Source organism: Leptonychotes weddellii, chromosome 3 (genome assembly GCF_054177405.1).
Source record: "Leptonychotes weddellii isolate Sample4059 chromosome 3, ASM5417740v2, whole genome shotgun sequence".
Classification (NCBI taxonomy): Eukaryota; Metazoa; Chordata; class Mammalia; order Carnivora; family Phocidae; genus Leptonychotes; species Leptonychotes weddellii.
Genome location: NC_138371.1, coordinates 134,430,680 through 134,453,396, shown reverse-complemented (window position 1 = coordinate 134,453,396; position 22,717 = coordinate 134,430,680). Strand labels below are relative to the sequence as shown.

Below are 22,717 nucleotides of genomic sequence, written 5' to 3'. Positions count from 1 at the left end.
CAGCAGGCTGGTTTCTTATGTGGTCTCTTTCTTTGGTTCGCAGATGGTTGCTGTCTTGTAGTGTCCTCACATGGCCTTTGTGGGTGTGCAATCCTGGTGTCTCTTCCTCTTACAAGGACAGGAGTCCTACTGGATTAGGGCCCTATCCTTATGATCTCATTTAACCTTAACTATCTCTGTAAAGGCCTTATACGCAAACAATGAATCATGGAATACTACATCAAAAACTAATGATGTAATGTATGGTGATTAATATAATAAAATTAAAAAAAAAAGGCCTTATCTCCAAATATAGTCATGTTGTGGGTTTGGGTTTCAACATGTGAATTTTGAGGGACACCGTTTGATTCATAACAGGAAGGAAAGTTTATACAATTCACTCAAGCTTATAAAATGATGATGCCAGTAAGCTTTGATATATTATGATGTACCTAGAGCGACCTCTAGAAAAGCTATATGAGCTATAAATAAAAAACATGATAAATCAAAAAGATGGCATTCTAAAACATGTTTTAGTAAACCACAAGAAGACCGGGGAAAGAAAATGAACAAACAGAATGAACAGTATCCAAAAAAATTAGTGAAATTTTAACATGTCAGTAATTACATTAAGTGTAAATGGTTATGCCAATTAGAGATTGGCAGAGTAGATGAAAAAACACCACCTGATTATATGCTTTCTATCAGAAATTCACTTCAAATATATTGATATAGACAGATGGAAAGTGAAGAGATAATAAGACCTATTCAAACATTAATCAAAAGGTGCTTGTGGCTATTTTAATATCCTATAGTGTAGACCTCAGAGTAAAGAAAAAGATGTATTTGAGTCATTCCACCAAAAGACCCATCCTAAGTGTACACATCAAACCTCAGATGTGCATAGATGAAGCAAAAATACTAGAAAGGAGTAGATAAATCCACAAACAGATTTGGAGACTTCACAACTCGGTTCACGATCAGTAGAACAACTAGACAGAAAATCACTGAAGATCCAAGAACTCAAGCAAAAGTACGTAATGTATATTTATAGAACATTCCATCTAACAGCAGAGTACACATTCTTAAAACCTATACTGACATAGACCATATCCTGGGCCACAAAGCAAACCTCATCAAATTTAAAAGAATTGAAATCCTACCAAATGTGTTCTTCCACCAAAAGACTCAAACTAGAAATCAATAACAAAAAGATAACAGGAAGATATCCAAACATTTGGAAAGTAGATAACACACTTGTATGTAATCCTTGAGTCAAAGAAAAAGTCTCAAGGGAAATAAAAAAAAAAATACACTGAAGTTAATGAAAATGCAACCTTTCAGAACTTGTGGCACACATATAAAGTAGTACTGGGAGGGAAATCTGTGGGGCTGAATACCTACATTAGGTAGAGAAGGAGAAAACGGGCTCAAGTCAATAATTTTAGTTAACCCTTAATCTAAAAAAAAACAAAAACAAAAACCAAAATCGAAAACAAATAGGAAATAATAAAGAGTAGAAATCAATTAAATTTGCAACAGTAACAATAGAGGAAATCAATGGAACAAGGTTGTAGTTCTTTGGGAAGATGAATAAAACTGTTAAACCTCTATTGATGAAAAAATAGGCAAATTGCCAGGATCAGCAATAAAATGGAGTATCACTGCAGACCCTGTGTTACCAGGGTAGTAAGGCTTACTACAAACTTTAACACAAATGGGACAACTTATTTGAAAGACCAGTTCTTCAAAAAGCAAAGTACTACAATACACCCAATATGAAAAAGAAAATTTGAATTGTCCTCTATTAAGGAAATGAAATTAAGTACAGAGGACTTCCCTGGAGAATTCTACCAAAATTTGAGGAAAAATTAATATCAATTCTACACAATCTCACCCAGAAAATACAAGAGCAAGGAATAACTCTATGAAGCTGGTACTGCTAAGAAAACCAAATAAAGACAATAACAAAACCCCAAGCCCCAGATTTACAGACTAATGTCTATCATGAATGTAGGCATGAAAATCTTCATCGTAATGCACTTTATCAACAAGGCTAAAGAAGAAAAATATATCAATAGATGTAGACAAAGGTTTGATAAAACTGAGCACTTATTCCTGATAAAAACTCTGGGAAAAATAGAAACGTTATGGATTGAGTTGTGTCCCCCCAGAAAAAGGTTTTTAAGCCCCGATGCCTTAGAATGTGACCTTATTTGAAAACTGGGTCATTATAGTTGTAATAAGATGAGGTCATAAAGGAATAGAGTAGGCTCTTAATCTGATTTATGTCCTTTTAAGAAGAGAGAGACAAAGTGCCATGTGGTGAGAGGTATGGAAATCCTGGATTAGCCATTATCCCCAGAACCTAGGAAAAGTCAAGGAAGGATTCTACCCATAGTCGTAGAGGGGGCCTGGCCCTGCTGACTTCGGCTTCTAGCCTCCAGAACTATGAGAACGAACTTCTCTTTTAAGTTCTCTACTTTGTGGTGCTTTGTTATAGTTACTCTAGGAAACTAGCAGAGAGGAATACTTTCTCCACTTGATAACATGAATCTACAAAAATTATAAAGCTAACATTAAATGTGAAAGTCTCAACATTTCCCCCCTCAGGCTGGGAACAAGGTAAGGATGTTTGTTCTTGCCCCTCTTGTTTAACACAGTGCTGGAAGTTCTAGCCAAAGCAATGAGGCGCAAACAAAATGAACAAAAACCTATAAATCAGAAAGGAAGGAAAATTAATTGTCCCTATTTGTAGATGACATGGTTGTTTACATAGAAAAGTTGAAAGAATCTGCAAAAACTAGAACTAATCAGTAAGTTGAGCAACAGTGCAGGATTCAAGATGAAAAAACAATTGTATTTTGCAAGATGCAAAAGTTTGAGATTTGTACAACAGTGTACATACAGTTGACAATACTGTACTGTATACTTAAATATTAGGAAATTTATGTTTTTCACCTGAAAAAAATATATTTCTTTTACTAGCAATGAACTTCTGGAGAACTCCATTTGCTATTGCTTTCCCCTAACACCACTCCGGGGCGGGGGTGGGGGTGGGGAGAAATGAAAAAAAAACAAAACTGGGTATAAATCTAACAAATCACATAGAGGACTTATGGTGAAAACTACAAAATCATAATGAAGAGAATTGAAGTTCTGAATAAATGAGAAGAGATCTTGTGTTCTTGATGTTTGCTTGATTGTTTGGGTTATTGGCCAAATTCAATTCCTTGCAGTTGTGAGACTGACATCCCCTTTTTTCTTGGTGGCTGTCATGTCAGGGTTGTCTCAGCTTGAGAGTTCGGCACCCCCCCCCCCCCCGCCACGTTCCTTGGCTCCTATTCCCCTTCCGCAGTGTTTAAACCTGTAAAGGCAGGTTGAGTCCTTTTCATGCTTTTACAGCTCTCTTCTTTCCTCCGTTTTGTCTCTTTGATCTCATTGGGAAATGCTTTCAACTTCAATGAACTAGGTAATTAGATTGGATTCACCTGGCTAATTTAGGATAATCTCTCTTTTAAAATATTCTGATTAGTAACCTCAATTTCCTTTTTTATTTCCTCTTTTGCGATATCCGATAACCATAGCTTCTGGTGTTAGGCCATAGCCATCTTTCTGGGGGCAGGGGTAGGATTACTCTGCCTACCACATAGGCCTAATGGTTTCCCATTGCCCATGACATCGTATAGAATTTTTTTCAGAAGCTCTTTCCTACCTTTTTGGTTTTATCTGATACAGCCACCTCTGGTAGTCAGCTCAGGCACGTCTTTCATATTTAATATGTTTGCATGGTTTTCCTCCGCCTCAGAAACTGCTCTTTCTCTGACTTACCCTTCAAGACTCAGGTCAGACCTCGGTGGCTTTGTTCCTGGGAGAGGTAGATCCTTCTGTTCCCTTAGCGCCACGATTATAACACTTATTACATTAGGGAGAGAATTTAGCTCAACATTTGTTTCAGCCACTAGTCTGTGATCCTTTCAAGGACATAGAACATGTTTTATTCAGTTTTGTATTTGTCATACCTACTGCAGTCTCGAGCACACAGTGAGCCCTTCCTAAAGGCTGAGTGACTTCATTAATGAACACTTGTTTTAGTAGTAATGAAACATCACCCTTTGAGCTGCAGTCAATCAAGTCCTAAAGTGCGATAAGGACAGGGACTCTAGATTCCTCATCCTTGGTTCAGTCTGGATAAGTACCTGTTCTGAAATCAGAATTGATGTTTTTGGCATGAAGGTTGAGACAGGCTCAGTGATAATGCAGAGGGGGTGTCACTGCTTTGTCCCTTTCTCTACATCTAGAAAGTGAGGCTGTGAGCCTGGCACCAGCAGACCTGGATGCTATTTCTAAGTGACCTTAACCTCTCTGTGTGTGTTCTTTTCCTTATATATAGAAATGGAAGGAGATTCGGTTTTCAAACCATTATTGAGTGCTTAGTCTGTTCCAGGTGCTAGGGAATTTAAAGACAAATCAGAAATGGTCCCTGTCCTGTACGTATATGTAACTGGTCAGGTTGCCCTTAGGATGTGTTAGGTTTATTCCAGCTCTGACGGTCTCTGATGCATTTGTCTTTCTCTTCCTTGGAGCATATTTGGGAGGAGAGAGGGTAACTGTAGTCCGTGAGAAACCTACAGGGGTAGTGTTCCTTTGGCCAGGAAGCAAATCTGAGACCTGATTATTGCCTCTTTCTGCTCAGTGAGGTGACTGTATTTGCTTCATAAAGCCCACAATATCTAGGAAACCACTTTGCATACCTTTGATTTCATCCTGAGGAAGGAATAACTGAATTTCAAAGCCTAAGATGCTTTGAACATTTATTTAAAGATGGTTTGAACATTTAATCCTAGAGACCTGCTCTCCTTTTTTTTTTTTTTTTTCCTCCCCTTCTGTTACCTCTTCACCTCTTCTTTGCTCCTGCATTGAGCCCCCTGCTAGGAAGTGCTAAATGGCAATATACTTAGAAGTTTTTTTTTTTTTTTTTAAGCAATTAAAAGAAGAGTTTGATATTTCCTGTTACAGAATTTTAAGAGGTAGATTTTGTGTTAAATTAGTACTTAGCACATTACTTTTTGCTGTTTTAAAGCGATTTTTTCCCCCAATACAAATGACATACTAATCTCTATGTCATTTCTATTCATGAAGAAGAAACATTTGCACAGTGCTCATTCATCCATGAATGCAGTTTGTAGTTAAACCACATAATGCCTGATGGTACTGTGCTGACAGGCACAGAATAAATAGAACAGATTTTGTTTTCTGAAGATTGATCATTTATAGATCAGTTGATAATTTTTTCTCCAGGTTGCTTCTTAGGTTGATGATGAGAAATTTTTTACTTTTGTAAGAAGCTACGGATTTCAAAGAACCTCTGTCAGTACCACAGACCTACCTACTCAATATCACTTTTTATCTTGAACATCTTTTCCAGAAAAAATAAGTAATATTGGTCACTTGTTTTAAAAACAATATTGCCCAAAATAGTAAGGGTGGGGGCCAAGGTTTTGAGAGAATGGGTTTGTGAGTGACAACTTGTTAGTACAACTCTGTGCTGGCCTTGCAGATTTCTAAGAGAACAGGGAGCCTTTTTATGCATATCTAATTTGTGTTTTAATATTACTTTTCATAAGTACTTTTACCAGCTTTTTATGTTTAAATATTACAGTGTGTCTTCTCAAGCATCTTTGCTTCCTCTGCTGTGCCCTGTCTTACTTTGCTTGTTTTTGATGTTTTATGAAATGTATAGTCTGACTTTCATTAGGTTGTTACCATTCTCTCTGATTTTATTGAGAAATTAATTCCTACCATGAGTTAAAAGATTGTAGTATAAAGTAATTTGGCATAATGCCTCTCTACATTTAATTTGTTAAGTTTGTTTTATAGAGAATTAGTTTATATGTAATATGCACGAGTGGATGTAGGCTTTATTTTAATGACTCACAGTCTATAGTGCAGATGAGTTCTTGGGTAGGTCCAGAAATAGTTGATTTGAGTGTGGGTTCCACTATTCTGGTTATAATTGTAATATTCGGGGTGTTAAAAAAACAGATATGTTCTATTACTCAGACCACAAGACTTGACTTGATTTATTTGGTTTGATAGGCTTCCTAAATTTTATAGTGGGCTCCAACATAAGCATATTAAGTGAAGCAGATTTTGTTATAGTCACATAATTTTGGTATAAGGCAGTTTTAGGAATATTTTCCACAGTGATTGAAGGAGATAGCAGTATGAATAATCCTAAATCCTATAAGCTTTAGAATACCTTTCTGGATATACTTGGTATATAGAGATTGTTAAAAATTCACTTCAAACGAAATACTGGAGTCCTGCTCTGGTGTACTAACTCAGGGGGGCCTGATGAACAGATTCTGTCCACGTATCTCAGTGTCAACCCAAGTAACACTCTAAAATTACCTTTTTTTTTTTTTTTTAAAGATCTTATTTATCCATTTAGGGAGAGAGAGAGAGAGCAGGGGAAAGGGCAGAGGGAGAGGGAGAGAGTATCTCAAGCAGACTCTGTGCAGAGCCTGACACAGGGCTCGATCTCACGACCCTGAGATCATGATCTGAGCTGAAATCAAGAGTTGGATGCTTATCTGACTGAGTCACCCAGGCACCACTCTCAAATTACTCTTTATGTGTTTGATTTCAAGCTTCCCTGTTTCATTTGAAATAAGAATAAATACGGAATAGGATGTCAACAAGGTAAACGAGCGGATGCTGTAGGTGTTTCCATGAAATATGAAAGAGATTTGAAATGCCTTCAGGTAACCTGTGTGTTGCTGATAGTGGAAAGTAAACTCATCACTTTTGAAGTAGCATCCTGGTTTCAAAACACTGACTTCTATTTAAGTTGTTTATCTCACCTTCACTATAATAGTGATCTTTAGACTTTTCCTTTATAGGAGAGAATCAGTGTGTTTATTGCTTGACTTCTTGAATTAGTTACTCTCTGGCTTTCACAGGACAGGGAAGAGATGAGTAAAATAGTTGACAAGAGTCTGCCAATCTAAACGGCAAATTGCATTTTTTTTTCTTTTTTGGTGGGGAAATCAGATTCTGAACATTTATAGGTAAGCTGTATTCACAAGCGTACAAATGAAGATTAATTTTTTTAAAGAATATTTTTATTTTTTCATTTAAAAATTTGGTTTTTATTGTCATGGGAAATGTTCTATTGTGTCTTAAGTAAGAAAATGGTATTATATACTGGTATGTGACTTAAAACATGTTCTTCATATTTAAGAACTGCTTTTAATTATTAGATGAAATTTTGCCCTTAAAGTTCCATTTTTCAAAGGTTACACACAAAATCATACTTACAAATATATATATATACAAAGAAATAAACAGTTATATATCCTATCTTTTCCTTCCTCCCTCTTTTTTGGAGACCGAATATATTCTTTATTGTTCAGGGCTTTCTAAATTGCTACTGAAAAAATGTATTAATATCCATTAAGGTAGTTTTTCTATAATTAAGGTGAGCTGTTGAATATTGGCAGTGATGTTCTAATTATATTACAGTACTGATTATACCAATGGGTTTATGAAAAGAGGTGGCTTGGTCAAGATGAATATATTCATTTAAAAATAACAAGCTCTTTTTAAAAAAAAATTGAATTTTGAAACTTGGGAAATTAGCATTTGTAGAATGCATGACAGTGGTTTGAGAAATTTTCCTAAGACCTCTCTTTTGATAACTTGATGAATTTTTTCCAGCAACCTTTTTGTAGATCTGAGTCTTCCCTCTTTTCTTTTTAATTAAAAAAAAAATTTTTAAGATTTTTTTGTCAGAGCGTGTGCACGCAAAAGCAGGGGGAGAGACTGGCAGAGGGAGAAGCTGACTCCCTGCTGAGCAAGGAGCCCGATGTGGGCATTGATCCCAGGTCCCTGGGATCATGACCTGAGCCGGAGGCAGATGCTTTGCTGACTGAGCCACCCAGGCATCCCTGAGTTTTCCCTCTTTAAATCTTGCCTGATTTCTGTTCTTAGGAAATTCTCAAGTGAGGCTGGTACATGTTTAACAGCCAGCTTTCTGGGTGGGGGGAGATGCTCTCGTTGGCAGCATTCGGTGATTTCTGTGGTGTAGTACTTACAACACGGCAGACTTTATCTACTCACACTATGTCACTGGATACAGAATGGAAGCGATGGGCATAGTCAGCTCTCATCACTACTCCTCCTTTCACAAGATGAATCGATTGATTTTGCACCTGGTGTTATTCTTGTATTTATGATTAGAACATGACAAGAGTAGGGGTGCCTGGGTGGCTCAGTCGGTTAAGCGTCTGCCTTCCGCTCAGGTCACGATCCTGGAGTCCCTGGATCGAGTCCCGCATCGGGCTCCCTGCTCCGCGGGGAGTCTGCTTCTCCCTCTCCCTCTGTCTGCCACTCTGCCTACTTGTGCTCTCTATCTCTGTTAAATAAATAAGTAAAAAAAATAAAATATTTCTGATTATATAGCATTATTGTGATATTCCAAACTAGGATACTGACCATGTATAATTGCCTTTTTTTTTTTTTTTTTTTCCTGTTTATCAGTTGGGTGGAGAGCTTTGGACGCGAGGGGCTTGGACTATTACTGGACATTTTGGAAAGACTGATTAGTGGCAAAATGTAAGTATATTGTTTTTATTTTCAATTAAGCTACATTTGCATGTCCAATTATAATTCCAATACTGATGTGTTTTATGCCAATACAGACAAGAAAAAATTGTAAAGAAGAATCAGCATAAAGTCATACAGTGTTTAAAGGCTTTGATGAATACACAGGTATGTACATAGGTAATTATATTTATTCTTCACCAGTTCTTAGAGAATTTTTATAAAATAGTTGTATATTACAGAATTTGAACTAAAGAGATGTACTGCTTTGATAAGCTGTTGAGTACATAAAGGAAAAAATATTGAATTGCATTGATTTCTAATTTTTTATCAAATCAACCATCTCTCAACAGGAAAAACTTGGGAATTGAATGGATCCTCTCCTGATGCTTAAATTGTCATGTGCACATTAATCCTCTCTTTCTACTCTATTTTTGGTCCCCTTTCTCTTCTTCCCTTCCTTCACAAGGAATAGCACGAATAAGTTTTAAAATCATACATGATAATTAAACGTGGTCTGCGGTAATACTTATCACCAAAGAATCAAGTTGGAAAGACAGTTTTCATAGTTGAGGAACTTAAATCTGCAATGAAATTAACATGAACCGATAGGGAACAGCTCCCAGAAATGGAGCAGTGATGCTTAATGTAAGTAATATTGAGACGAAAGGTAATAGGGCGGGTCTGCAGAGCTTTCATATTTGAAGAGGATATGTTAGAAGAGAGAAATACTGAAAATCCTAACTGAAGTTAGATGTATCTGACAGTGTTTCCTTTTTAAATAGAATTGGTACTGTTAATTACAGAAATTAGCTCTATCCCATGCTATGTCTTTAGCTTCAACATCTAAACATATCTGCCTCATGATGGGTGCAGTAATGATAGGTGTTTTAGTTGCCATTAGACAGCAGGGAGGAATTTACCTGTGGTGTTAGGATGATTTGTGTTTTAGAGCAAAACTATATTTCTGATTAATTTTAATTTTTAATATTTTCACATTTTTAAAATGTGAAAGTCCTTTAAAAGTCCTTTCGAGGACTACACACTTAAGTACTGGTACTTAAGTTATTAACATATTTCTTTTTACTAAATGTAGCAAAAACTTGTATTTTCTGATTATTTTTGTCTTATTTTGTTTTTAACCAATGAAATATTTTTTACCTCCCTGCCTTCTCTAATCAGATAAGATTTTCAAGGAGACTATCTGATGTAGAAATCCACTCTATGTTGTTATATATTCAAATATATTCTAGATTTGTACTCACTGTTGTGTAAGAATGAGATTTTAGGTATCGCAAATGATCTTGTGGATCATTCTTTGAATTTGAGAATACCATAATTTAAGTGAGGTGAGGTGGTATATAGAGGATAATATTCCTGCTTGGTTTGAAACTGAATTGGAGAGCAAGTAAACCTTATATATTTAGGTTCTGATTGATGTAGTGTGTTCTCTTATAATAGACTGCTTTTGCTTATAGTTTGTATCTGTGGAACTAGAATATATTGTCGTTTGTGTTGATTGTGCTAGTACAAATAAAAAGTTGCTGATAATTGGAATGAGTATTATAATGTCTGAATTCTAAAATTAATAATATATGAAATAATTTTTCAGTAAAGACCCCCCCCAAGATTGGTTGATAATTTTTCATTTATCTCACTGTGCAGTATTTATAGGAGTTCATTGAATGATGAAAAAATGCAGGTTTTAAGAGAACAGTGGTACCTTATTAGGTACTAGTATTTAGTTATTAATATAAGGAGCAAGTCTGGTAACAGGTGAAAGTGAATTTCATATAATAAACTGGACTAAATTTCTAAATGGAAGAAGACTTTGGATATCGGGGGGAACAAAAGGATGAGGAGTTAAATATATTTGAATTAAAAGATAATTAGAACAAGGGCTTCATTTTGGTCAGTTAACTTTTTGTGTTGCTTTAAGATGTGCACCCGCAGCAAAGGTGCTTTGCTCCTGAAGCCAGCCCCCTTACCAGTACCAGTGTTCTCTTTGCTCCTGGGATGAACTCACCATAGGGAGTTACTCAGCATCAGTATTCATGTCTTGTTGAGCATCCTACATGGGGATTAGGGTCTTCCCCTTCTCCCACCTAACACTTTCACAGTGGCTTAAAATTCCATCTGTTAGGTAATAATAGGTCTGAATAGAATGCAAATGGAACCTGGCTTTAGTCTTCGGTTTAGAACACATGAGTTTTCATATAAACCAGGGTGGGTCCTTGGCATTCAGTAGAGAGACATCCTTAGACCTTCCAAAATTTGTCACTGCCTCTAACCTTATAACAGGCTTCATTTAATGCACTTTAGATGCTAGCACTGGTAAGTTGATTATTTCTCTCGGAGTCCACAGTTTTTGTTTAGTTTTGCTTTTTTAAAAATAACTGAACAAGAGTAATTTTATTCAAGCAGGCAGCAATTCTGTCTGTAGTTCTAGGTACTCAGTAGTGGTAAGCTGGCCTCATTCCAGCCTTAAAATGAGCACTACTTGTGGTTATGTTAGCAAAGTCAGAATACTGCCGATGATGGAGCTTTTGGAGGTTAGGGGGTGCTAGTCAAAACTGAAATCTGAGAATGCTCATATTCTGCTCTCCCCATTGTTAATGGGTTAGAGCTGGAGGGCTTCCAGAGAAGGTAGGTAGTTTCACCTGGAGGAAATTTTGTGCCTTGCCTTGAGTGGTTGGAAGAGCCACAGGATTCTGATTCCGGAGGTGCAAGCATTGGTTAAGGATGTCCGGGTGGGTGGGAAATGAAGGGGGAAGTGCTTTACTCGGTCCTCAGGTTTCTTAGGACAGAGCCAGCCCTTTGGTACTTGGTAATCATTGATTAATTGACTCTTTGAATTGGATCTAAGTGGTACTTTATAAGCTTCTGACAATTCCCTGGAATAATTATTAAAGAATATTGTGGTCCTTGGCCCCATGCCTGCTTTCTCTTTCTTTGTTTCCAGTTATGAGACAGCCCAGGGCATCACAAAAGCGATCATTGCCTGGCTGGTTTCGCTGTTTGTAAACTTTCCCCTATCACCAAGAAGAGGAAGAAGTCTCTCCAGAGGGCATATCCTGGGGCCCTTGGCCCTCCTGCCTGTGCTGCTGCCTTTGTACCTGTGTTCCTTAGATAGTGGTTTAAAGCAAATGCGGTGTTTCCGCACAGTGTAACGGCTTCTTTCTGTAGATGGCATCGGCGAGATAGGAAAATTATAAATAAGACTTCATACTACTCACAGCATTTGGGTCTAAGCTTGCTATAGGTTTAACTTTGATACTTACATCTCGTGTTAATTTTGAGTTAAGCCATAGTTCCCAGGTCTGTAACTGGGATTAAGGTCCTTTTTGGTGCTCAGTAGTAATTCTGATCAACCAATTTCTCACTCCTTAGAGGGATCCTCTGGGATGCATGGAAGATAAATCGTATCGTTTTATTGCTTCTATTTATTCTCTGTTATCTGATACTTATCTTCCATAGATTGTAAGTGGGCCCTAAGAGATGTATACATCCTTAAATCAAAACACGAAGTCATTAACATGACTCCTTATCTTCTAATTGGATGTGACATCCTAGCAGTAGCAAACAAACTTTATCCTTATCCAGCATCATCCCATTTATATAATGTGTTTACAACTGCATTGTCTTTCTGATGATAAAATACCATTCTGATTAGAATACCTATGCTCCTCATGGCAGTTTCTACATGGTATGTGCCCAGGTCATCTTTCACCTTGTGCCCATCAGAGGAACTCCGTGTTAGTCTTTAGGTCTGCACCGTGTTATGTGGTCACCACATGTGGCTGTCGAACACCCGAAATGTGGCTTGTCTGAATGCAGATGTGGTGTACATAGAAAATAGACACTGGATTTTGAATACTTAGGAAGGAAAAAAAAAGGTAAAATAGCTCACGAACAGATGTTTTATATTGAGTATGTTGAAACAATTGTATTTTAGATATATTGGATTAATTTCATTAAAATTTTGCTTTTTGCTTGGGGACTTGATATTGCCCCTGTGGTTCTCATTCTGTTTCTGTGGGAGAGAGTTGATCTGTATGTTTACTGGTGATAGTGTATCCCTTACCCACCTTCCTTTCCTGCAAAGCTGCTCACCCTCAGCATCTGATTGAAAAATGGACTGTTCATTTTGTGTGTTCCTGTTGGGAAATCTCAATTTTCCTCACTGCTTCTCCCTTTCTCCAGGTGGTTACTTATCTACCTTGATAATTATCGGTCCTACCATTGTAAAATCACCTTTGAGAAGTTACTTATATTTGGTTGACTCTCCTACTTCTTGATGTGAATACTGCTATAATTTTTATTTAAAAAAATTTTTTTAAGAATGTTAGATATTCCTGTAAAATATTAGATATTCCTGTAAAAATATATTATCCTATCAACTTTTTAAATACGTTTCCTTTAGGGTGCTGTTTTTTCCAATAAATGGCTATCATTTAACCTCTTATTTCCAAAATGTTACAGTATGGCTTGGAAAGAATTATGAGTGAAGAGAGGAGTCTTTCTTTATTAGCCAAAGCCATCGATCCCGAGCACCCAAGTATGATGACAGATGTGGTGAAACTCCTGTCTGCGGTGTGCATTGTAGGAGAAGAAAGCATGTAAGTCTTCTCAACTCAGTTCTCTAATTATGTAACAGTATAATTTGATTTACTTAATGTTCCTATTCTATTTTAGACTGGAATTTACTGTTAATAAGTGAATACTACTTAAGCAGCTGATTTAGATTCATAATTGGCCAAACAGAAATGTTTGAGTAATAATGATTTCTTGGTCAATATAATAGTTATAGGTTAACATGTTTCTATGAAAAACTGATTTCTTCATCATATTTATTTTAAACTGTACTGAATTCAAACTGTAAATAAAAATTCTCAGTGAAGACTTAAAAAAAAGTACAAATGGATTCTGTTTCTAATGTATTTTTGTTTTCCAGATAGTTAATTCAAACTCATGTATATTCCCTTATAAAATCATACATCATACTATTTGGAAATCTCTTTGTAAGGCAGATTTGCAAAGTGTTATATGAAATAGTAGTACTTTACTGGTTGAAGGTACATAGTCTTTGGCCATAATGTACATCCTGAAGTTTTAAACTTTAAAGACATTATCCGCAAATGTTACGGTTATAACTAAAAGACCGTTACATACATATTAAAAGATAACTATAAAGATAAACCTTTTTTTTCTTTAAAGGTTGGGGTACTTATTACAGGAAGCATTTAAAAATTATTTAAAATGCCTTTTAAAAAGGCTAAAGATAAGGGTACTTGTGATGAACACTGGGTGTTACATGTAAGCGATGAATCACTACATTCTCCTGAAACCGATATTACGCTGTATGTTAACTAATAGAATTTAAAAACTTGAAACAAAACAAAACAAAAAACAAAAGGATAAAGATAGAAAAAACGGAACAACTAATAGAACAAAGAGAAATAGCCCTTTCATAAAGGCTAGGCAGAGGCCTGTGAGCGGAACCTCCCGCACGCATTTGAAAATTGCCCTGGTGGTGATCCCACCAGGGCTGAGAGTGTTGGGCTGCCCAGTGTGGACTCGCTGGAGAGTCTGCAGGCCCTACTCGTGCCTTGCCCTCCGGCTGCACAGCTGCAGCGCGCATGCGCATCCGTGGACGAGGCCGTCCCCCGCGGCTGCCCCAGCGCGCAAAGCCAGGCGCACAGTCTCCGCACTAGCTCTCCCATTTTCAAAAGACCCTATTCATTTTATTGTAGAGTTTATTTAATGATGACACATAGGATGCTCCTTGTGCTCCCCCTGCGCCTTTCTCTCCTCCTCTTCCATCTTCCTCCCCCTCCCTCTTTCCCCTCGCATTTCTTGTTTCTTTTTCCTCTCCCTCTTCCTTCCTTACCACCTTCTCCTTTCCTTTCCCTCTTCTTGTCCCTCTCCTTTCCCTCTTTTCTTTACCCTCTCTTTTTCCTTTTTTTTTCCCCCACCTTCTTCCTCCCCCACTTCCCTATTTATTATTTCTTGACTTCATCATAGGTTATCAAAATGATGTAGATAATGTTTACGGACTACATGTCTGTGTCTACGAAGTGAGTTTCTACAATATGCTAGGTCGTGTTAACACTGTTCTTTAAAGGAGTAGCAAGTGTAGTTCTTGTGTAACTATTATTTTTTATGTTTGACTGTAAATCCTTTGGCTACCAGACTTCATTTATACTCAAAAGGAAGGAGAGTGTAGTGGTTAAGAACGCCGAGATGGTGCTCACCACACAGACTGATTTCAGATCCCTGCTCCATTTAGGAGATGTGAGGCCTCAGACAAATTGCTTATCTTTCCCCTCTGTTTCCTAATCTATAATAAGGGATAATAAAATCTACTTCATAGAACTATATACATTAAAAAGAGTTAATATTTGTAAACTGGTTTAAATAGTGCCTGATGTGTAGAAAGCACTTTATAAGTGTTCAATAAATAACCCTCATCATAGGGTTATTAGGAATAAATGAGTAAAAACATGTAGCTAGTACTTGATAAATGCTATGTACTTAGCTTTGAAAATGTTGCTGCTTGCTTAAGAGTAGTGATTCTGGAGTTGCGTAGATCAAGCAGTTGTCTTAAGGCATTGGGATTATTTGCTGTTTGCAATTTAATTAATTTCAAAATTTCTGATAGCCTTGAAGAGGTTTTAGAAGCTTTAACATCAGCTGGAGAAGAAAGAAAAATTGACAGATTTTCACCTATTGTGGAAGGTCTCCAGCACGATTCAGTTCAATTGCAAGTAGGTTTCATGCATAACCCTACATACTGTTTTGTATCTGTTTGCTCACTGGCTTATATTCAAGTATGAAACCCTGCATGTCTAATATTTTATAATATTTCAAATAATGTAGAGAATTCTATTAATGTATCTTACAGATGTAACTTGGCGGATACCTATTATTATTTCCTTAGGTTACTTTCCTAGAAGCTGACTTACTAGAGATCTCTGTAAAATATATATAATCATAGTCCATAAATTGTTTATTCTTGGTTAGTCTCAGTTGATTACTACAAATTTTAAGAAGTTTGGGCAATTAAGTGAATTATGGCTTTTCATTGATTTATTAGTTTTTATATTGGAAAAGTTAAGACTTTCCATAAATAATAATGAGACCAAGGTACACTAAGATTTTCAAAGATATTTAAATATGTAAGTGCTCCTGGAAAGTCACTTTTAGACTTAACCATTATAATGTCCAAGCTGCATAATTAATATTCATTTAATTTCTCCCTTTTTTTTTTTTAAAGAGTTCTTTTTATTGCTGGCATTATTGTTAAAATTATTGCTAATAATCTGAGTATCTTTAAGGAAGTAATTGATACCTGACTCCCACCTCCCAGTATTTTAAAAATTTAATTGGTGTGACCTGGCTGTTGGGATTTTTAAAGATTCTCAGATGATTCTAATGTGCAGCAATATTTGAAAACCAGGATGTATGAATAGCTATAAAGTAAATTTATTTCACGCTTAATTAGTAAAAAGTTACAGTTTTAAATTTTATTTTAAAGCTCTGTGTAGCTTGGCCTTTGTATTGTTTCTTGTTGGGGTAGGAATAGAAAAACCAAATCTCCATGTTAAATTAAAAAAAAAGGAAAGATGGTATTTGATGAACAGTCAGAAAATCTTAGGGATGGTCAAATGAATAAATTTACTGTGGCATTTCTGATGAAGGTATTTGTGATGGTGACCTTCCTGATAGTGTTTGTGAATGGCTAGTGAGGAACCCTGTTATGATTTGTTTCTCTGGGCTGGAAGCAGGCCTGGAGATTCGAGTGTATGGTCCCTGTTGCTTAGGTCCCATTACCAGAGCTTCTTGAAAAAAGCCTCTCCTGACTCATCGGGGCTTGTCAGAGAGGCTGGAACAGGGGTCTGGGATGTGTTGTCCACCTCTGATGTGGACCCCGCTCCTTCAGTTTTTTGATGTGTGCTCTGGAGTCTTTTTTATCATATACTACTGCTCTCATTTCCCTTCTCCTCCTTTCTCATCTGGCACCAGAGCTCCTATTTACCACAAGCCTAAAAATGAACAGTAAACCGAGAAGAAACTTTGTAGAGAAAAACTGAACACTTACTTTATCTGAATTTTCCTTTACTACCCAGGTTACCTTTTACTCATAGAGTATTTATGCAAATAGCACTAGGTTATCAGATTAATTTTGGTCATTTTTGTAGCATATTAGAGTTCATGTCCAATTCTTAAAATTTCACTTAGGAAATGTAATAGTCACATGTAAACTTTATCCTCTAAATACTTTTTATGCTAATGTATGCTTTTTTTTTTTAAAGGTTTTATTTACCTGAGAGTGAGAGGAAGCAAGTATGAACGGGGGCTGGGAATTGAAGGGGTGGAGGGGCTGAGGGGCAGAGGGAGAGGGAGAAGCAGGCTTCCCATGGAGCAGGGAGCCTGATGCGGGGCTCGATCCCAAAACCCTGGGATCATGACCTGAGCCGAAGGCAGACGCTGAGCCGCGCAGGCGCCCCTACTAATGTGTACTTTTTGATCTAGTAACACACATGTCCCTAGAGTGGGAGGGGTGGTGTCTTGTGATAGAAGGAGTAGACTTGTGAGTCAAGCAGCTTGAATTTAAGCCCCAGCCCTTGGCATCCTGGCTCTGGGACTCTGAATCCTGCCCCAGACCACGTCTATGCTTCAGTTCCCTCACTTGTAAGAGAAGGATAATATTTATCACTACCTCATTGTTGATGTGGGGTTACATATATGAATGTATTTAAAATGCTTAGCTTATTTGCCATAAACGTTGAGTAAATGCTAGCCTTAGAAAGTAATTTTGTTAAATTAAAACCAAAGTCAATGGAGAATGGGGATTGAAGGGGATCTTCCTTTTTCAAAAACCTTAGCTGTGTTGATATTAAAATTGTTATGTAACTACAACTCAGCAGTTATACTCGTGAACATAACCCAGATGAGTAAAACACAGGTTCATACACAAACCCATACACAAGTTGTTATAGCAGCTTGATTTGTCATAGGCTCAAATTGGGAACGATCCAGATGTTCAATAGGTGAATGGTTAAACTGTGGACACCCATACCACGGAATACTTAGTATTGAAAAAGAATGAACTATTGATACATAACAACAACTTACATGAATCTCCAGGGAATTACCTTGATTGAAAAATGCCAATCCTAAAGGTTACAAACTGGATGATTCCATTTATATAGTAGCCTTGAAAGAACCAAGTTTTAGAGATGGAGAAGTTTAGTGGTTGCCAAAGATTTAGGATCGGGTCTGGGAAAGTGTTAGGTGTGGCCATAAGTAAATGACAACAGAGGGTTGTGTGTGGTGCAACAGTTCTGTGTCTGGATTGTGGTCACGGTGGCGAATCTGTACATACAATGAAATTGCATAGAACGCTACTTGGACACACAAATGAGTGTAAGGCTGCTGAAATCTGAATAAGCTCTGTGGATTGTACCAATTTCAATTTCCTGGTTTTAGTGTTACGTTACGATTATGCAAGATGATACCATGGGGCAGAATTTTGCCAAGGGTACCTAGGACCTACCTGTACGTTTTTCCTTTTTGCAACTTTCTGTATATCTACAATTATCTAAGAATAAAGAGTTAAAAAAACATCCTGGTAAAAGTGGGGTCCCAATTTGTTTACAGCAGTATTATGGTCACTTAACATTTTAAAGCTGTGAGGAAAGGGGTTAAGAATGTCTTGTTAAGAACAAAGCCATGTTTCATCTAGGTAAATAACACGATTGACTCATTAATTGAAAGGTGACTATCACAACCTTAAAATTCATGGTAACTTACATATTAAATTTTTTTTGGCTATCAAACATTGAGGTAAACTTGTCTAATCTTGTAGAATTAAAATTGATTACCATATGAACCTGAAGCCAAACTACACGTATCAAAAATATTCCTGGGTATGTTTAGCCATTTCTATTGTGGGCAGTTACTCTCAGTTTATTGAAGGTGCTACCATATGGAAAATAGATATCTATAAAATTCTCTGAAAGAGAATGGCCATTTAAAAATTGAGAATGGATTATTAGTTTATAGAAGACACTAAGACTTGAAGAAATTAAACTATATTTAAAGATTGATGTAATTTTGAAAGGATTCCTTTTTTTTAAGTTTTATTGAGATAAAATTCACGTATCATAAAAGTTACCCATGGAAAGTTGGCAGTTCAGTATTTTGTATAATCAGAATTGTGCAATCTTCTCCATAACCAAGAATGTTCTCATTACCCATAAAAGAATCTCCTTATCCCCTCTCCCAACCCCTTCACCGTCACCTTGATTTACCCTCATTCCCTCTAGCTCTAGACAACTGTTAATCTGTCTCTATAGATTTTCATATTCTGGATTTTTGATAAAAATCATACAGTATGTGGTCTTTTCTGACTGGTACTCTCACTTAATATTTTCAGTGTTCATTCATGTTGAAATATGTATCACAACTTCATTTTTTTCCCTCCAAATATTAGGCTATTCTATGGATATTCCACATTGCTTATCAGTTGTATGTTGGTGGAAATGTGGGTTGTTTCTAATTTTTGACTTTTATGGATAATGCTACCTGTGAATATTGGTGGAGATGATTTCTTTTTTAATGACTGCTTGTTTGCCATATTTAGTGTTAAGGAATAAGGGTGGGGGCATAGCTAGCAAGCAACATCTCGCTTGGATAGTTGTTGAAGTCAACCATTTGACTCAATTCTTGAAAAATTTTACCAAGACCTAGGTGGCTGATTATATTTGCTCTTATGAAACTAATTGCCTTCGTTGTGAATAATTATATTTTCTTTTACGGTTATTTTTTGAAACATTAAAATTTCTTGATACAGTTTTTAAAGTTTAATTTTCATTGAGAGCAGAGAATGATGAAATTCAGCTTTGCCAGTGTGTCATTTTCAACAGTGTAGGGCTCTTTCTTCTCTTGCTAGAAAGCGGTTCCTCTTAACCAGTCACTTGTTACCTTTAATACCGGATTCTTGCTTAGAGCTCCAGATTTGTCCTGCTACTCCTGCCCCCCATTCTGTCCCCCCCCCAGTCAGACACAGATTTTTTTAATGTTTCATGCCCTCTCTCTCATGCTGATTTTTACATGTGTTATTCTCTCTACTAAGAACACCTTTCCCCCCCTAATGTGCCTGCCTCGATAATCTCATACCGTTAGGGAACCCTTCACAGATACTTCCTCTCTGTGTTGGTTTGCTAGGGCTGCTACAACGAAGTACCACAGACTGGGCAGCTCAAATGAACTGAAAGTTCATTTTAGCATTTTTTTTTCATTTTTTTAAAATAAGTTCAGATTAAATTTCTATACTCTTGATTATGAATAAATGATGGGAAAATTTTTTTTTAAATTTATTTTCCTACTCAACCTTTTTGTTCTGGGTTTTTACTCTTGAAGGAAGGTTCTCATTATTACTAAGCCTAAGCTAGCAGGTGGAAAGCTTAAGTTAGGATTGAAGGTACTGTTTTCCAGATAGCTAATGTAGGGAGTTAGGGGGTGTGGGGAAGTAAGTAGATTGTCTTTTCTGGGACTGCTGGTTGTTCTCTATGTCCTTTAAAAAGATCAAGCAACCTTTTAGTAATATCTAAAAATACTTTCCTCTTTGGGTGTTTCTGAATTTTCTATAAGTAAAGTATATTTTAGAGCTAGCTGGTTATCAATTTTCCCATAAAGCTATTGCTCTAAGTGCCCATTTTATACCATTACCCACATAATTTGCATTTATTGAATGTACTAGTCTGGTTTATATTAGCAAATCACCAAATTAAAAATATAACTTGTTTATTGCTGAATAAAATAGGAACCGATTGCTTTTAAATTGGAGAAAATGAGAGTAAAATAAAAAAAATTCTCATTCTTTTATTGAAAACTATAACAAAGTAGTTTTTAAAGGAGGATTGTTAGATTTTTTTTTGAGTCTGATAATAAGATAATGTGACTGCCCATGTTTCTGATAAAATTGAACATCCTTTCATTCCTCCCACTCATATGGTATAGTAAGACAGTGAAAAAAATGAATGCCACAAATAACTTAAAATTATTTTCAGGCCTTAGACAGTCTTACCTGTCAGGAAAGAAAGTACTCATATAAATATCAGACTTTACTTTTCTCAAGTGTATCAGAGAAGGGTTTTCAGATTCAAGCAGCATAATCCACTGTGGGTAATTGAAGCAGGAAGTGGTACTGGGTCCTTAACAGAATTTTTGGCAGGCCCAGGGAACTCTGTGTGGATGATGTTGGCCAATGTAGAAGTGCCACACCACATGTGGGAATGTTCTAAGGACATGCCACTCCCAACGTTCTATGCTGGTCAGCACCTGACACTCTAGGACACAGGGCGATGCAGCAGCAAACCTTGCCTCGCGCGGCCCAGTCTGGAGATGTGTGATCGTCCCCTCATGTTGGCTCAGTCTTCCTTACTAGAAGAGGGTCGGAAGAAGTGTGAGTGAGCCAATCTCTAGTTTCAACCACGTGTTGAATTCCTCTGTTATTTTCATTTCTTTCATTTTTCTTTCCTATGTATGTCTTGTCCCTTCTCTTTTTAGAGCCTTGCTAGAGCATCAAACATGAGCTAGATTCTAGAGTTTGTCCAAACCCTTGCTGTTGGTCATGGGACTGTTTGAATTGTGGTAGATTTTTGTCGGGAAAGGAATCAGAGTGTGGGAATCCTAGAGTTTTTTGGGTGGATGTTTGCTTTTCTGTGCATTTGTACTCAGGTGTGATGACAGCACGCTACATTTTTCCAGTGGTGTCTTCCTCTCAGTCCTCTTGGACTCAAGGGGGGTAGTGTCAAGAACACGAAGGGTCTGTGCTTTTTACATTACTTGTATATTAGCGTGTTAGTCTGCCGTAGGTTTATGGGTGCTGTGGGAAGACGTGGATCCCTGGGTCAACAACAAAGGACTTCACTATCCACAGCAACAGTAGTGGTTTGAGGACAGCTTTGTATCAGCCCCAATTTCCAGTTGCAGTGGGTTGTGTTTTAGGAGAGAAACCCCGAATATAGGGAATTCAACTCTTACATCACGGGCAGCACTTAATTCTGATCAATGCAGGCGATGATGAAATCAGTTCAGTTTGTCTCACAGTATTTAATTAAGGCTGTTGGTTCACCAGACTCCAAGCAGCAGGTTGAGGCCAACATGCAGTATGGACCCCAGCCAGGCCTTCCTGGAGTCAGTTGAACAAATCCCACAGACCATCAGGGTCTAACTTAGAACACCAGAAGGCTTTATTCTTAATTTTTTCTAATGATCTTTCCACTTTGCCTGGGGTAGTCAGGTACAGAATGATGTATTAGTGATTGCACAGACTTCCCCTGGTTCAGCAAGACGGAAATCTAGGGCAATTTTTTTTTTTTTTTATCCACAACAACCCTGGCTAGTGAGTTGAAGCCGAATGCTTTCCAGGGCCAGTGAGGTATCATTGATAACTTCAACTAAAATCAGGGACAGATATCTTAGCTCCTTTTCTAATTGGGTGACTTCCATCATAGGGATAAATGCCTGCAGGGTACACATAGTTACTTTTTTCTGCAGGACCAATGGTAGCCTCAGTTTGGAGAGTCCTTCATGACTGTCTGAGGTCTAGTGTTTGCTTAGACGCTTGAATATCTCTTAGGATCAGCTCTGAGGTGAAAGGCAGTGTTTTTGGAGAGATAAGCAAGTTAACATCTGGCTTCTTCATAACATATATAGTCTTGAAGGTCTACATGGTGCTTCTGGAAGGAAAGTATTATTTGTAGTTATTGGGGTCCCCCAGTTGGGACCTTTATCAAACAGGTGGCTACTTGGTAATAGTGTTTTCAATGTGGCTTCCCAGCTGGCTGATAAACTTTAGGATTCTCAGTTCAGGATAAAATTGAGGCCAGTCCTTGCTTTTGGTTTGTTTGCGAGGCCATCTTGTGCTATAGGAGAGAAACTCTGAGTTTAGAAAACCTTAATCTTTATAGTGGGTCGTAATTGTGTCTGCCTTTTGCTCCAAAGAGATATTATCTTTATTATACTGGACATGAAGCACGCCTACCTATTTGCTATTCATACATCCTCGGAAAGAACATCCAGAAGATGGCCCACCAGTGCCTCTACTTGGAATGCACAC

At 37.2% G+C, this 22,717-nt stretch overlaps 1 protein-coding gene across 5 annotated transcripts in view; it reads left to right on the top strand.

Annotated features, from left to right (window-relative positions):
- The window catches only part of DIAPH3 (diaphanous related formin 3), a 485,199-nt gene that overhangs the window by 124,873 nt on the left and 337,609 nt on the right, over positions 1 to 22,717 (top strand). For all 5 annotated transcript variants that reach the window (XM_081815005.1, XM_081815002.1, XM_081815001.1 and 2 more), the window contains 4 exons: positions 8,524 to 8,598; positions 8,685 to 8,754; positions 13,069 to 13,205; positions 15,248 to 15,357. In XM_081815005.1, coding sequence (XP_081671131.1) covers positions 8,524 to 8,598; positions 8,685 to 8,754; positions 13,069 to 13,205; positions 15,248 to 15,357 — 392 coding nt within the window. The remainder of the gene's footprint in view (positions 1 to 8,523; positions 8,599 to 8,684; positions 8,755 to 13,068; positions 13,206 to 15,247; positions 15,358 to 22,717) is intronic.